The 18119-nt window shown below is 32.1% G+C and overlaps 1 protein-coding gene across 5 annotated transcripts in view; it reads right to left on the reverse strand.

The window, feature by feature from the left end:
* CBLB (Cbl proto-oncogene B) overlaps nucleotides 1-18119 on the reverse strand; it is a 219270-nt gene that overhangs the window by 191216 nt on the left and 9935 nt on the right. For all 5 annotated transcript variants that reach the window (XM_007493530.3, XM_007493531.3, XM_007493529.3 and 2 more), the window contains exon 3: nucleotides 12326-12576. In XM_007493530.3, the coding sequence (XP_007493592.1) occupies nucleotides 12326-12576 (251 nt within the window). The remainder of the gene's footprint in view (nucleotides 1-12325; nucleotides 12577-18119) is intronic.

Raw genomic sequence — 18119 nt, forward strand, 5'->3', positions numbered from 1 at the left:
TTCTATAAAGGTCCCACCCATCACTGAAGAGAAGCACCTCCCCAGGACAGTTACTACAATGTTACCCCCAGTCATTGTCAAGTGAAATAATTGTAGGGCTCTTGTAATCAACACATTTCTAGATACCTACTATATTCAAAATCCAGTGCTACATATGATAGAAGAATACAAAAAAAAAAAAAATATATATATAGCCTTTAATGTCAAATTTACCATACAACTTTACTAAGAAGATAAGACATAAACAAAGATATTTATTTTTCTCCGAAGACAATAACACTGCTTGTGTGAGTAGTACATCAAAAAGAGTTTACAGTGAATTTGGGGTGATTAGAGAATACTGTACAGAAAAGTTGAGTGCTCCCTCCCTCTCTCCCTCCCTTCCCTCTCTCCTTCCCTGAGCTCCTGGAGATTTCTAGTGAATTCCTTACCAAAAGATTATGTATTATTTTTCATCATTTCCCCCAATATAACCAAGCACAGTACTTTGACTATGTTCATATTAGGTGCTTAATTCATGTTTCCTAAAATAGTTTTAAAGATAACAAACTGGGGTAGGCTGAACTTTAGATTTCATGATTCTAAAAAGCAAATGTGCCCTTCAAAATGTATCACTTCAGATCTTACCTCAAATTATTATTAAAGGGCTCCTTTACAATGTTGGTTTTAAGTCAAAGAACTCATACTCTTGCTCTCTACTGATTGCACTGGGTCTTTATATTTAGTTCAAAATAACTACCAAATAATCCACATTTTAAGATAGGTTGAGTTGTAGTAACATACTGAACAAAAGACCACACATAACATAGAAAAAATACAAAGAAAAATTTAAAGGATGCAAATTAACTCTAATCCATTTCTGATTTTTCATTTTAAAATGCCATTTTATTTTTAAAAATCATTTGAGTCAACTACCACTATATACAACAAATTTGTCATGGCATATAACTATTCTATATGCCTATAAAGGATTCACAAATGTTTTCATTAATTACATATGATTCATTTCTAAGGTATTATTAAAATTTTGAATATTTGTATATAAATTTTCTAATGAATAATATGTCAAATTTCAGTGAGTTGCAGAATAGATGTCTTTAAATATAAACTGTTAACTTCTCCAATGCAAACAATCTCTTTTCAAATTTCTGAGGTCTGACATGAACAGGATGTTGCTTACCTCTCCTCTCTTGTCCTTCAACTAAGAATTTGCTTAAACCACAAACTACAGAAGCAAAAGTCATATTAATTGATTTGTCAAAGAATTTCAAGTCTGCCTTCCTCTGAAGGTAAATAACCCATTTGTATACTAGTTCATCGATAGCAAGAGTCTTCTGTTTTTATAAATTTTACAAATAACAAAACTAAGTTTCTTCATATGTTTACTTAATGGAAAGTTGTTTACCTTTTTTAATATAACTGCTTTAATTAAGGAACTGCAGAGTCCTTGAAAGAAACGATAAACTGACTACATATTACATAATCCTAATTTCTATTTATTATAATAACTGGTATTTATACAGGAATTTAAGATCTGGAAAACATTTTCCAAGTTTCTCACTTGCACCTCAAATTCCAATTACAGATGTTGAAATTAACTATGAAACATTCAGTGATTTGCCCAGGATCTCACATAGGTAGTAGTGTTTGAAGTCATGATTCAATTTAATATCAGGTCTTCCTGAATTCAAATCCAACATTCTATCCAATACTATACTTAGCTATCTTTTATAAGATATGGACATTATTTAATTTAAAAATATAAACACACATTACTTTCTCATCTCCATGAAACTAAAGTAATATCCTCTAGTACTTAATATAATAGCTGTTGTACTGACAATAATGCTATCTTTCAAATACAAAAATCATGTACCTCATCTACCATTGACAAGATTTCTTGGTAGAAATGCTTTTAAGCCTACATTTGTAAGACTGTTTACCCTAAGTTAGAAAATGTCCAGTACCCTGAAATATTCTTTTACTACAGATCATGCTGGATCTAAAGTTCAAGGTGATCTTTCTGTTCTACCTTAAACATTAATTTCATTGTGCCAAATCTGCAGAGCATGATGTAGAAATACATAAACTGGAGGACAGCCCAGATGTACAAGATACACTCAACGATGACTAGGCAGAGCTTTATTAAAGTACTATTTCCATTCAGAGAAAGAGATATGGTGAACTTAGAAAAGCTTCAAAGCTTTTCAGATTGGGATCTTGAGAAGACACAGAAGTTACATTTCCTTTCAAAGTTAGCTATTTTCCATTGAACATTTTCTGCAGTATTCTGGGATTCCTAGAGGAAGGGGGACATTTCCAATAGTAGTTCTGCTCAGGAGATTTATTGTCAAGACTTCTCAGACCTTAAAAGACTGTCAGGAGGTCTTTCTAACTCAACCCAATAATATGATGCTCCTTTTTTATAAAGAGATGAAAACTACTTATTGAAAGGGCCTAATCCCCAACCAAAATGTAATAATGGAATAGGAAATGGGTCTCTTACACCAGATCCTCACTTCAACTTCCACTAAAAATAGTGAAAAAAATGAAAAATACAACTGAATTCTTATGAAGGAAGCCATATCATATTTAGAAAATGTTATAACCGGATACTAATTTATTAGGTAGGCTATTTTTGAAAGGGATTAGTTTAAAACATTTCCTAAACATGAAATTATTTTAAATCTACACAAAAAAATTTTTTTAATGTTGGAGGCAACTGTAAAATTATCTTTTTTTATTTTCTAACAGATATGTAAGTCATCCCACCGTCTTCAACTTTTTCTATTTTCTTAAAAGAAAATAATCAGTACATTTCTCAGTTTCCAAATAGTCAAGAAAGGCAAGAGGGAAAAAAGTAATTTACTAAAATGTGCTTAGTTTTTCCAAGAATGTTGTGATAATGAAAACATTTTCGGAGTAAAGAACATCTGACAATCCATCTTTATGCCTTCTGTTCTTTTTCAAATAAATTATATTTTCAGGTAAAATTTTGGGGCAAAAGAGGCTAATTTCTTTGACAGATCAAAATATTGTTGTGAGCCATAAAAATCCATATGAAAAAATAGAAGTTTCAGAGGCAATTGTGAAATTGCCTTTTTTTTCTTTCCTATCTTGATAAGTTATCCAGTTCACCTTTCAATACTTTTCTTACCTATTTAGATATGGCTGGGCATGATTTTAAAAAATAATAATAGTGGAGGCAGCTAGGTGGCTCAGTGGATTGAGAGCGAGGCCTGGAGACAGGAGGTCTTAGGTTCAAATCTAGCCTCAGACACTTCCCTAGCTGTTTGACCCTGGGCAAGTCACTTAACCACTCTTCTTCCTTGAAACCAATACAAAGTATTGATTCTAAAACAGAAGGTAAAGGTTTAAATTAATAATAATGGTCTTCCTGTAAATTTTTAACTGTCATTCATCTTTTGACCATTTATTGAGAGCAATAACTGATATCCAGCACTAATGAAGATGGAAAAAAACACTTCCACTGAACACAAACAATTTAAGTGAAAACTTTTTAAACCAAAATTTTAAATGGTTCAACATTACAGTTTATTCTCATTTGGATGCTGCTCATTGCAAGCTGAGACATGCCAACTAGAATTAAAAATCATTGTGCATAAGAATTGTTAATACTGTTTCTGTTACTTGAGATATATTGTTTCTATTATTTGCAACAGACTTTTAAAAACATTATTTGTTGTACTAACATAGAACCATATAATTGGTCTACTAGCAAAATGCAAACTTTCACATTTTACATCTGAAAAATGGAATTATAATATTGTCACCCATTTATGATATATATTCCTTTTATTATCAACAATACCTGCAATTTAAAGCATTTTGTCTAATTGACAACAAATATCCTATGGTAAAAAAATTACACAGATCACCCAAAGGGTAAATAAAGAAAAGGAAAAATATTTAAACAAACTAGAAGACTGATCCAAGTAGCATCAAGCAATATTTTTGAAGTAGATGTGGAGAGGAGGAGGGAAAGAAGAGAAATATTTTTTTAATTCCCCATTAAGAGATATGAAATTTGAGCCTCATGAATGACCAAAGAATTAGAATTTTCTCCATAACTTAGTTTTTAAATATTGCTACAAAATCATATCATATGCACATGGAAAATTTAAAAGAAAAAAACTTTCTCTAAAATCCAAAAATATACCTAATGAAAATGGAACAACCAAAGATCGAGTCCCTGGCAACCTAAATAGTCATAACATTTGGATTATCAATTCTTCAACACAAACTCACTCTTCAAATTACACCCAGAATAAAATTTTAAGATGTTTGTATACATATCCAATTACATCATGACTGAATATACTGATATCATCACAATATTTCTGTCTGAATATTAGTAAGATTAAACAATCTTACCTAATTATGACATCATTATAAATAAAGTATCTTTTTTTCCAAACTGAAACTTGAGAAATAATATAAAAACTACAACATTTTTAATAACACCCTGGCAACCAGCATTAAAAAAGCATATTTTCACTTTAAGATTTGAGAATGGTTAAGAACTACTCCTCTAATAACACACTAATGGTGATGCTACAATCTGGAAATGAAATAAATTTTTGTCAACATTTTTAACACATTTTCCTCAAAATCTAGCAAACAGCCCCCCCATTAATTTAGCAAAATTGCAATCGAATTTTGTAAACACATTTAATGGCTATGATGCAAGTTATAATTAAATGTTCTAATTAATCCTCCTGAGTTTAATCCTTAAAATAAGAAAACACCATAATGCTGCAGGAGTAATTCTGGCTTATTTAAACTTTTTACATTAAAATACAGTGACCATAGTCATATCATCCATTATTTCATTTTTAACCTGAACATGTCAATTAATTTGTAATACAAGTGTCCTTTAAAATTAGAGATACTATAGAAGCACTTTGGAAAAAAAGTGCCCATACCCGATTATCTTTTAAAAATATTATTAATGAGCTTTATAGTTTATCATATTTGGTCAAAAAACAGAATGGCTGCTCTCTTCCGAATCAACTTTTTTTTTTTAAAGGGGAGAAAAACAAACTTCCAACTGATTAAAATATCACTAAAATTTAGGAGTCACAAAGAATCTCAGTTTAAGACAATAGGGTTTTAGATCTCAAAGGAGGTGATATAGTTCATTCAGCCTTCTCATTTTACAGATGAGAAAACCTAAGGCCCACAAAAGGAAAATGATTACCTGAGGTTATACAAGTAGTAATTTGAAGAGAAGGAACTTGAACCCTAGTCTTCTGATTCCAAATCTAGGGCTTTTCCCATTATATTGGTTATACTGCCACTTTAGGAATTTCTAAATACTTGTATTTTCTCATAAAACTTCCCCAAACTGGAAATATAAATATGCATTTTGGTGTTAAATTAATAAACAATATAAGATTTATACATAAAGGCAGATTGACTAACCTTTTCTTTGAAATAGCCTTCAGTGTAATAATAAGATTAATCCATCAGCAAATATTTATTTTAAAAATTATCCAAACTTTAATTGTTTTAAGCTTAGTTACTAAGTCAAAGATGGGCTACAAGATGCATGGTATAAGAAGCTGTACCATGTGTCCCATAGTACTGAAATCACAGGTCTTTTTACATAGCATTCATAGCTAAATAAAACTTCAAAATCATTAATTATAACATATTAATATTCTAAAGATTAATGCAAGACTATAAACCACACATCTAATAGTAACCATCTTATACTACATCTAGATTTTAAATAAAATTAAGAGTATATTTTTAAATTTAAGAAATGATTAATTCCTTTCTGTATGCATCAAGATTTTTCTATTCTACATCACAGGAAACAATTAGTTTAGTTCTCATGCCTTTTTCCAACTCTTAATTTTTTCCTGCTTTAGGGTAACATGACAATATAGCTTTATTTCATAACAGATTAGCTACTTGGTAATCTGTTTGGCTTTCTGGAACCTCATGTTCTTTGTAACATCACTGAAAAAGAAATCATCCTTGGTCTAGATTTTTGAAGAGAAAAAAAAAAAACCTCAAGCTATAAGATTATCCATGCAGTATGTCTGTTTTATAAATAGGATTTAATTAACTTTTATAAGAAACTGCCAAAGGGGCTTTCTTGAACTAAACAACCAATCGAGTACTTCAAAAATAAAATTCATCAGCATTCTTTGTGGCAGTGGTTTTTAGTATGAAACTCAAATAGCTGTTTTCCTTGCATGCTTATGGACTTTAATTATTTAATCTAAACGTCACTAGATATTTACAAATGAAAAACATCAACTTTAATAAACTTCCATAAATCAGAAAGGGATAGAAGGATATGGATGAATATCCATAAAGCCAATTCCACTTTCTCCCTATGAAACCGCTAGCTACTTTCCCAGTTGATATCTGTTATCATTAGGAAAAAGAATGATTGATAAAATAGGTGATAAGTATAGGGATTGGAAATATGATTTCATTGTTATAGGGAACTTCCAGGTGAGAATAGTCTGTCTGTAACTTACACTTTTAAGAGGTTATATAACTTGACTATGGCCTCAGATCTAGTCTACGTCAGAAGTAAAACTTGAACACAGGGTCTTTTGGATTGATGTCAATTCTTTATCTACACCAATACTGTCAAATACGTATAGAAATGAATCCTTGCCACTAATTTAGACAACCTCAAATTAATGTTATCTGTGCTGGACTATATTTGTATTTACTTTGTTAAACATTTTCAAATTACATTTTAATTTGATTCTAAGCCCACTTGTTCCTTCTTCATTATGGCACCCAGAGTTTCATTCTTTATAACATATAAATTGTATCATATGTAAATTGTTATTGGTTATCATTACATAACATATATAGCTGCAACACCAACAAAAAAATGCCTCTATTTGTAAACATTTTGTCTTGACAGTTTTTCTCATAATTTATTAACTGGCTTTGGCAAATCACAAAAGTAGGTTAAATGAAATAAAATTGAACCAGGCTCATGGAGAAAAAATGTGAACCCCATCTATTTCTAATAACAATTATGTTGAAGGATAAATTTAATTATACAAGACTAATAATTTTTAAGTTAATCACTTAACCTCTACATTTTTGTATTTTAAATTTAAATTCCCAATAAACTATACCACTTAAATTATTGTTTTCTTTGCTCTAATTTTGAAAAGCATGCCAAAAGAAAAACAATTTGAACACACCTTTCAACTAAAATAAAAACATAAATGATATTGCTCCACCCAACAAGAAAAAAACTAGCCAATTCATTTTGGCCTCTATGCTCATAATTTTCTCCCCATCCCCTTGATCTGTTAAATAACTGAGGAAAACAGAATAAAGGACAAGGCTCTGGACTCAGAGCCAGGAAGACATGGATAGCAGTCCTGCCTTGACAAATGATGGCTGTGTGACCATGGGTAAATTGCTTAAATCTCTGAAAAACACTCCTGAAACCCTGTTAGACTATAAATAGTAGAGCAGTTGCCAAAACACGATGAGAGTTTCAGAACTCTCTACACCAATGAAATAATACAACTCAAAAACAAGCCAAAAAAAACACAAAAAACACAAAACATTCTCTTGTCTTCATTAAGTTATAAATAAATATAGTCACCAGCAATAAACCCAAAGAAGGAAAAACTAACATTTCAACAATAAACAAAATTTAAGTTCATATAATTAAATTAGTGACCAAGAAATAGTTACTTTATAGAGCAACTGTTAAAAACTATTTTGACTACTACTGCACAGGGTAGAATACAGATAAAAGTCAATAAGTTGCCCAAGATCAAAGATCCTTCGCTGTCAAAACTGTAAGCAGACCATTGGCATTCTTGGCTCCAGGTCATATTATTCAATCTACAACACTCCTCTTTCCTCTCGAGTTTCCTTTATGATACAGAGCTGACCACACTAATCAAACCAAAGTCATAATGCTTTTGTGTTCATTAAAACTAAAATCTATGGCATGAAGGCTAAAGCACACATGCAGGTCATTTTTCTTAAACAGTTAAGTTGACAGTAATTAAAAGTTTAGAATTACATCAATGAATATAAAAGTACATTAAGTGAATATAATATAGAAATATACATTTAAAAAATTTTTAAATCAATAATCCTTTGCTTTCTGCCAAATGTAGTGATATCATTTAATGCTGTGGGGGGGGGGGAGCTTAGTAACTAAGATTGTGGTAGGATAAATGATCTTTGTTCCATCTTTTAATATATAACAATATCTACAAATTTACATATGTACACAGATAGGTAGACAGAGAGAGGCATAAAGAAAGATGGAGAGATAGATTAGAGAGAGAGAGAAAAATAAATGGATGGATAAATAAGAAGATGAAAGAAAGACTGGAGTTGAATACATATACATAATGGTAAGAGTTTCAAAGTACTCTACAAATACTACCACACAAATATCAACTTACATAGAATGTAAACAGCAGATAAACTTGTTTGCATATCTCTAGAAATTTAAAAGCACTATATTAATATGGATTATAAAATCATACTTGTTCTGCCAGCAGCACAGTAACAGACAATTTAAATGACACTTGAGTGAATGCAAAAGCAGTGAGTCTTGCTTATCATCAGGCACCTAAAGATGTTTGCTGAATTTAGTGTAATAGCATCTAGTAGAACGTTTCCTTTTTTTGCCTTTGTATCTTTATTCCATAGCAGTTTCTGTAATATTAATACTTTTTCATTTTGTTTTTATAAATGTTTGTTGAAAGTTTCCACACATCCCTCTTTACACATTTTAAATGTTTTTTCATGATCTTGTCATTTGTGTCCTTAAGCCACAGCTCACCAAATGCAGTATAAGAGGCTAGTATCCTATAGTAGTTTATGTTATGATACTATAGAATTGACTGCTGATATCCCTTTATGGCTAGCTTTTTGAAAGCATGACCACATTCAACGTCAATTCTAGAATTTTGTGAGTTTTTTTTTCCCAGTCGCTAGCCTTTTTCAGTGATTGGAAAAGGTTATCCACAGGGCTTTTAAAGCAATTTTGCAGTGGTCCATGGTTTGAAAAACTAGAGGGCCACTATTCCACAGGGACATCTTCGAAGTAGGTAATAATATAGACTCATGCCATTTTCTCTGGGTGCATCTGGGTCATGCAGAATGAAAAATTAATGAGGTTGGCTTATTATGTTACCAATCATAAACTTTGATGACTTCTATTAGTTACTACTAGAATTTACCAGTTACTGCTATCTTCAATAATTTTTGGTACATAATATAAAAATAACAAAGAAAAGAAAAAGCCACTGAAACAGGGCCTAAAGCTTATTTATGCCCACTTTGGCATTCATCTTTCATATCACTCATGTCTTTAAGACATATTATATGTAGCACTTCCCTTTTTTAGGCTAAAAATACAAATACACTTTCTACAAAGATCACACATACACATATAGAGAATGTGTATATGCCAGAAATCACTGAATACTCAGGAAATGCCAGCTCAGTACAGTTTATGAGTCCAGAGTGACTTACTAGCGTGAGCAATACCAATTCAATATGAGATTCAATTGTGTCTGATGAAAACTTAAGGAGTGATATAGCAGGGAAAAGACGTACTGTAAATTTGAGTTGGGGTGTAGAGCTTTCTCATAGCATGTGACTAACAAAAATCATTAGTCTATGCGGCTTACAAAAAAAATACCTAAGCAAAAGGCCTGTGTTGTATTATATCTCATTTATGAGCAGAAACATAGGCCCATTTTCTTTCAGAAGAATATTTATTTTTTAAATCAGGTTTATTTATTGCTCATCAAATATCTCATTTGGCTATTATAGAAAATGCAACCAGGACAAACATTGTCCTGAAATTTTTTTTTTATTATTATAAGGAAAATTTCTAACAAATTCACTCGCAAACACACACCCACAATGAGAGTAGAAGAGGGAAAGGATAAAGGAGTCCAATAGTATGGATAGAAAATTGGCCTGGCCTCAGACAATTCCCAGCTGTGTGACCCTGGGCAAGTCACTAGACCCCCATTGCCTAGCCCTTACCACTCTTCTGCTATGGAGCCAATACACAGTATTGACTCCAAGACGGAAGGTAAGGGCTTAAAAATAAATGAATAAATGAAGGAATGAATGAATGAATGAATGAATGAATGAATGAATGAACGAATGAATAAATAAATGGATAAATGAATGAATAAATCAATCAATCAAAAGAAAGCTGACCTGAGTCAGGATGGCCTATATTCAAATCTTTCCTCTCAGACATATCCTGGTTTTGTGACATAAAATCAGTCACTTAACCTCTCAGTGATTCCAGCCTTTTGCTAAAACTATGTAAGTTGAAGATATGGTGCTAACCTGTATTAGCATGAGATTTCTTCATTTAGAAGCTTTTGAGCTCGATAAAAATCACAGGTTCATTTACAAACATATCATAAAGGTCTCCAGTTCAATTTTCTTTCAACATTCTAAATTACTTAAATAACCAACTCTGAAACAATTGAAAAAATTGAAGTTTATAATATTTTACTTTCTCAAACTGATTAAATTATATTCAGAATTGCATTCTATACAATAGGTAATCCATGTATTATCTGTATATTAATATTACTAAAAAGAATACTCTATTCCCCAACCAGAACATACACCAAGGAGTTTATATTGATTTCTTTACCAACAAAATACATTCTGCATGGCATAAAACTGCCCTCAGTAGTCCCCACTGTATCTCACAAAAGTATACCTCTGATTGCAAACAAGCCCAGAAGAAAGAATAGAGATTAATCTATCACCACAATTAGGAAACAATTCAAAGTAGTTACTCCAATGACAGTGGATCTATAGTATCACATAAAGAGAAAAGTCCAATCATTCAACACTCACGAGTAAAACAAACAGTCATGGTGCTTTCTACTTGGGTGAGATTCTCAATAAAATTGTACTATAAATCTAGACTCTATACATAAATGTAAGTCTTTTCTCTATCCAAAAGTAAACTACCAAATTCCTAAGTATAAATGCATCTAAAACATTGGTCAAAAATTTAAGAAGCATGTCACAAGTATCCCCCCATAAACATAGACTAACAACATATCAACTTAATTCTAATTTATACTGTATTATTTTTGAGAAGAAATCAAAACCAAATTTTGAATCTTCCTCAAAGTCTAGGTGCAATGCAATGAACACAGTAGGGGATTGAAGCTTTTTTAATTAAATCCATTTTTTTAATTAAAATACTAGAACATCTAAATTTTTCAGGAATCAAAATCCAAGGTTCTCAGGAAGGTGGCATTTCTTTGACAAAATAAAAACCTACTGGAGTATCTAGTTAAGTCAACATAGTCACCAATAAACCAAACTGTTATAATAAACTTGAACAACAAACGATTTCAAAATCACAATCTAAAACACCAATTTGCTGCATAAGAATTGGATTTATAGCTTATAATTCAGGGGTGGGGGGTGGGGGGGAAGAGCGGCTATTTAATGCCTGATGATACAGATAATAATAGTAACCATAACAACTATCAACATTTAAAGTGTAAAGTTTACAAGGTACTATTCAAGGTGTCCCAAAACTTATAGTGTAGTTTTAAGCTACTTAAAGCTTACAATCTAATAAAGCTGGAAATACGATAAGACTTTAAAACTTTAAAAATCTTTCTTAGCTCACATGCCATACAGAAATAGGTTGTAGGCCACAGTTTGCCAGCTCCTGTTATAAGTAGATAATCTAGAATATAGGTTTGAGACTTAATTAATGCCCAGAATATGTTGCCTCTTTGTTGTGGTCTTCCTCTCCTGTAGTAAAGGCCTGTTGTCACAAAGCTATAGATAAAACTGACTTCCAACAAACAAAAGTACAATATAAAGATCAAAATTTAATGAAAGGGCTGACTTACTGTTTTAATGATGAAAGGTATTATGGCTATTTTGGGTTAATAATAAAGTATTATTCGGCAATTAAACTCAATAATGTTCTTGAACTCAGCAAAACTCAAGTTTAAATCCTTCCTCAGACATTTATGATATATGTTAAAAAAGTGAAAACTTCTCAGCCTCAATTTCCTCATCTATAAAATGAGGATAATAGCATCTATCTCACAGTGCTGTTGAAAGGATCAAATGACATAATATTTGTATAGCATTTACAAACTTCAAAATCACTTTATAAAAACAAGCTATTATTTACTATTTACCTAGTGATAAAAAGCTTTTTTTCATGCCAAATCACTGTGACATTTCCACTAAATATGAAAATTTAGCAAATAAGACTAGAAACAATAAGCACGGTAATAAAATTTGCATCATAAAAAATTCTTACCTGTCCTGTGATTGCTCCTCATACATCCTTTCCTTGCCCTCTTTAAAGAGTCTAATGGCCCGTTTTGATTTTTTCATCAAACTATCAATGTAGATTTTAAAATATTCATTTTCACTGAGTTGTGCAAGTTTCTGGTTGTCATCATATTTGCTCAGTATGAGTCGCAAATGTTGATACGTGTCAGGCAAAATATCAAGTATGTATGGTGGACTGTTCTTTAATTGGAGTTTGGGATTTTGGCATAGTCTCACCTAGGGGTAAGAAGAGAGACAAAAAATGAGAAAAAAATCATAATAAGTTCATATAACTGGTTAATGAAAGTCTATATTCTCTCTAAGTAATCCACAAGAAATCTGTATAAATTATTTGAATATAGATTTAATTAAAATTTAATTTATTCCATTTTTTACAAATATGTTAATAGTACACTAAGAAAATCTTTATCCATAACCCTTTCCTTTAATTTTCCCAACCATTCTTAAATAAGTTCCTACTTCTGTATCTGATCTAACAGAAATCCAGCAAATTATCCAGCATAAGATGCAAATTATTTTTTAAAAATAAAATTATGCTAAGTAAATAAATACATTTCTTCAGTGGGCAAAGACAGTTAAAACTTCATTATACTATACTTTGTTCCCCACTGAAGTTATTTAATAAGCTTTAATTAATGTTTTAGTTGATTAACCCTATGCCCTGAGGCAATTTAAACAAAAGGGTGCAATTTTAATAACCGAGTTAATAAATAATAAGTGCATGTCAAGTTCAAACTAGTCTTCTCTACCTTCCTCTGATACTTTCTACCTTTTCCAATAAGTGTTTCAATCAGCAGCAACCAATTTATGTGCCCATATTTATATGGAATAACAGAAAATATGTGTTCAGTTCTGACACAGTAAAGAGAATCCTAAACTCGAAATCAGGAACACTTGATTTCAAATACTACCTCTGACCCTTTCTATGTAACCATGGGCAAAACAACTTTTTATATACAGTTAAGTTATAGAAGGTTATAATTGTGTTAAAGAAGAAAGGAGTCACACTAGGAGTTTTCATCAAAAAAAAAAACAAACCAGGTCCTGGATATATACGACCTACTCTCCACTAAATGTCAGAACACCTCTATCTAAATGGAATCTCTAACAGATTTCATAGATTAATGGTGAACTTTCAGTTTGAAAGTCCGAGAAAAGCAACATGCAATTCACAGCATGGTACTGTTACAAAAACATCAAAATACATACTTGACAACCATGAGACAAAATGTTAAATTCTTTAGTAACTGTAGCTTCAAAAACTCACCAACATACACACTGAATTAAAGAAATAGCATATTCAATTCTTATGTGATACATTGGATTTTCTTTGAAAGAGACCACATCAGTTTTTGTCCCTAAGTTCATAAGACTTCTTTCAAATAAACATCTGTGCCTAATCAAATATATGACTTCTTTTTATGAGACCAATCCATTCCAAGACCCTCCACTTACGATGAAAATCACTCATAATAGTAAACCCCATTACTTAATAAATAAGTATTTCTTATACAAATATAGCTAAGCACTTTAAGACTTTTCTTAGGCTAAGCAGTGCTACCAGCATCATTGCTCTTATACTCTGAGGACATTATTATTAACTAAATAGCATTAATAGAATAAAGAGAAACAGTGCTCTGACACAGATACAACTTGTTGCAAGCCAAGAACTATGGACAAAGACAGATGCAAGAAGTAATGTTTGGTGTAAAACATACATGGACGATTCTCTCAGAGCAAGAATGAGAATGATGGTGAAATGCTGCTAGACTTTATGCCACATGAGGAAATTGGATGAATTTAGCACATGAAATTGCTTTGTTTTATGTGTTTTTCTGTCTTTACTTTTTTCTAATGCCAATTGTGAATATCTGAATTTGCATGTATTAAGTTTGCATAAAATGAGGTTCTATTGTAATAAGGGTTTCTCTACTCAATATTACTGCATCCTACTTCCCTATAAAAACATTTTTGCCAAAAATATCAGTTATCTTTGACCTGATTTCCTTGAACATAGCTGTGCCACTTAAAATTCATAAGCTAGTGACATCAGCCCTAGCTTAATAACAATAACAATAGAAATTACATAGCACTTTACCATTTGAAAAGCTCTTTATAGCCTTACAAATATCTCATTTTAACTTCACAACAATCGCAGGAGAAAGGTGAGGGTCTATCCCCATTTTACAGATAAGGAAATTCAGGCAAACAGAAGTTAAGTGATTTGCCCAGGATCACACAGCTAATAAGGGTCTGAGGAGGGATATGGTCTCATGACTTTCTGATTCCAGATCTGGTTCTTAATCCACTGGGCAACCTGAGTAAAGAAATAATTTTGATCACCTAAGGAGATAAATAATAGCATTGATTTTGACCCCAAGTAAAAAAGTAAGCCAAATATTCTAAATTTTACTTTAAAAAATTATTAGTTCTTTTAATTTTCTTAAGAATGACAAAGCATGGATAATAAGATAGAGATCTGACATTAGAGTCAGAATACCCAAGTGTAAGTCCTGGCTCTGCTATATATTGCTATATGTATATCAAGTCACTTAGGTTTTATTTAATTTTCCAAGTTGTAGAGAAAGAGCTGATATATATTAGAGGGCTCTCTAAGATGATTAAATCACTTTTCTGGATCCCCCAAAAAAGTAGGAGCTATTATATTATGGATTCTAAAACTGGCATCAAGATATCAACTTCTAGTTGGGCTAGAAAACAACTATTGATATTTTGAAGATATTAAAGACTCATTTTATTTTTCAATTAAGCATAGCTCATAGAAACTAATCTACAGTTGTACTTAAAATGGGATTTTTTTAATCCAATTTACTAAAAGAAAGGGAAAACTTTTAAAACCCTTGTGAATTTTATACAAGAGAAGACAAGGAACTATCACATTCATAATTAAGATTTTTAACATCCTACAAAATAACCTGACTAATCTGACCAAAAATGAATTTCTATATGCATATCCCTGAGAGAAAAGTGAATAAAAGGTGACACACATTGTCCTGTAATATGGGAAACAGGGTCAAAAGTCTAAGTTTCAAATTCATTCTTTCCACTCAAATAAAATTTTTGCTAGTTAAAAAAAAGTTCCACCTTTGTAAGCAGTAGCTGTATGATCTCAGACAATCACTTAACTTCTGTGTCCCATGTGATTCTCTCAGACTCTTCAGTTATATAACAGGTGCTAATTTGCATTGGTAAAGGATGCTTACTTAGCAGGAGTTCCTTACCCTAATTATAACAAAGATGCAAATAGTAAACATTAAAGGCGGTACTATGGAGTGGACAGACTCCTGGACAGAAATCAAGAAGGCCTGGCTACAAATCCTACCTCAAGTGCTTCTAAGATAAATGACTATGAAAATCATTTTAATTTCTAAGTACCTCAGACAACTCCATAGGACTTATCCATTATGGATGGACTTTGATGTGCTTTGGAGGAAAGATACTAACTAGATAGTCTCTGCAAGTTGTTGTTTTTAATAGGTATGTGTATTCACAAATCTGTATTTTCAGAGCCATCACCAGGGATTCTAGTACCTGGGGCAAATTCAGTTAGAGGCAAAAAGGTGGAACCACCCTAAGGCATAACCACTCCTAAGTGTGGTTAAGGTAGACTTTAAACAATTCATGAAGTTGAGGAACTACTGGGATGTTAGGATATCACTCAAAGAAGTTGATGTCTGTTTATCTGGTTACCAAACTTACTGGGGAGAAGCAGAAAAAGCAGTGTGCAAGTAAAAAAAACATGACAACAAGGATATGAATAAAATGAAGTGGATTTCAAAGATGTCTAAAACAATTGTGAAGAAAAATGGATAGCATATCAACGTATCTTCCTCATTCTTTGTGCCAAGGTAAGAAAAGTTGAAAGTCAAGCTTAGAGAAGGTACCACAATACTAGGAATCTTCAGGAAAAGATAAGTTTCAGAGACTAGCATGATTAAAAACAATCTGAAAGGAAGAGATCTAGGATGAAGAGGGGTAGTTTAACAATAAAGGAAGATTTGGAGGTTTTGTAATTTCTATATTATTAATAGAAAGAGAAGAGAGAATAAGGAAGACCTGAATTGACCTCTACCACTGATCCCACCCAGAAGGCACAATCCCTAAAAGGGTGAGATCTATCAAGGGCAATTCACTCCAGTGGGAAGACAAGACCAGAAGTAAGAAATTGACCATTGGCCCTACCCACAATGCCAATGGCTGAGGGAGAAATGCTTAGGCTACCTACCTAGACTAGCTCTAGCTCTGAATTTTTACACTTTAATGGCTTCTTATCCATAACCTAAGAAATTTTAACAAAAGTATAAAAGAGCTGTAAAGGAGCCTTGAAAATCATCTGCTCTAATCCCCTCACTTTACAGATGTGGAAACCAAAATCAAGAGGGGCAAAGTGACTTGTTCACAGTCATACCACTAATTCAGTGACGGGGTTTGGATTGAAGTTCAAGGTCAATGAATTTTCTACTACATTAATCAGAAAAAGTCTATAAATGGGGGCAGCTAGGTAGCACAGTGGCTTGAGAGTCAGGCCTAGAGACAGGAGGTTTTAGGTTCAAATCTGGCCTCAAGACACTTCCTAGCTGTATAACACTGAGCCAGTCACAACTTCCATTGCCTAGCCCTTAACCTGATTCTGCTTTGGAACCAATGCATAGTATTGATTATAAAGCAGAAGGTACGGGTTTAAAAAAAAAAAAGACTCTAATAGACTCAAAATGCAAATTTATCATGTGACATAGCAAGAACAAACTTGAAAGAAAAGGCCTAATTTCAAGTCACATGTACTAATATACAATAGGGACTTCTACAATAAAGGAAGAATTCAAGTCAAATAGTTAAAAAATAAGGATTGCAATTTATGACAGACTCCATTCATATAGAACTTGCAAGAAATGATCAAAAAGAAACATGATTTTATAAAAATAGTATATTCCAAAATATCCAGTTCACAAAGTTACATGCAACATACATCCTCTCTACATACTTTATATTTCCTTTGTTCAATCTTAATTCCATAACGATAATAGTTATTTTAAAAAAAGGTCTTTTCCATAGTCAATAATAATAATACGCCACCTAAGGATGAGCACTGTCCTTCCCTGGTGGTCTAAATAATCAAACACTTAACTAGTAATTTTACTAGCATTTAGGAAGTAATTATATTCATAACCTCATAAAAATTTAAAACTAAAATTAGTCTTAGAAATCATCTACTTTTAAAATGGAGATTTGAACCCCAGGCTTCAATCCCCAGAATTCCTTGGCAGTTCCCAGAATTCCCTATTATCTCACCTGAATCCCCACCTGGGCTGAGAACAAAATTTGTATTTAAACTGACTGTACCGCCGACTTGGGCTCTCTGTTTCCACTTCTAAGCACATGCGTCTCCCTGCCTAGCAGGCAAGATGTAGTGAGTAGGCTGCCTATGTTTTTCTTATTTTATATTTATTTCTTAATTCTAATAATCCTTAATAAACCTCATAAAATATAATACTTTTAGTAGAGAAACTAATTTAACTGTTACAGTTAATATTCCAAATTTTATATGAGGAAATGAAAAGCCTGAGAGATGAAGACATGGCCAAGGTCATACAGGCCACTTGACTCCCCCCAAACTCTCCATTAAACCAGTCTGCCCCTCCTGTGTTTTTTTTTTTGTCATGTCAATTTTATTCCAAATTTTATAAAGTCCTCTCTGTAGAGCCACATTTTTCTCCTGATTCATAAACAAAACCATTTAT

Source organism: Monodelphis domestica, chromosome 4, assembly GCF_027887165.1.
Source record: "Monodelphis domestica isolate mMonDom1 chromosome 4, mMonDom1.pri, whole genome shotgun sequence".
In the NCBI taxonomy this organism is placed as follows: domain Eukaryota; kingdom Metazoa; phylum Chordata; class Mammalia; order Didelphimorphia; family Didelphidae; genus Monodelphis; species Monodelphis domestica.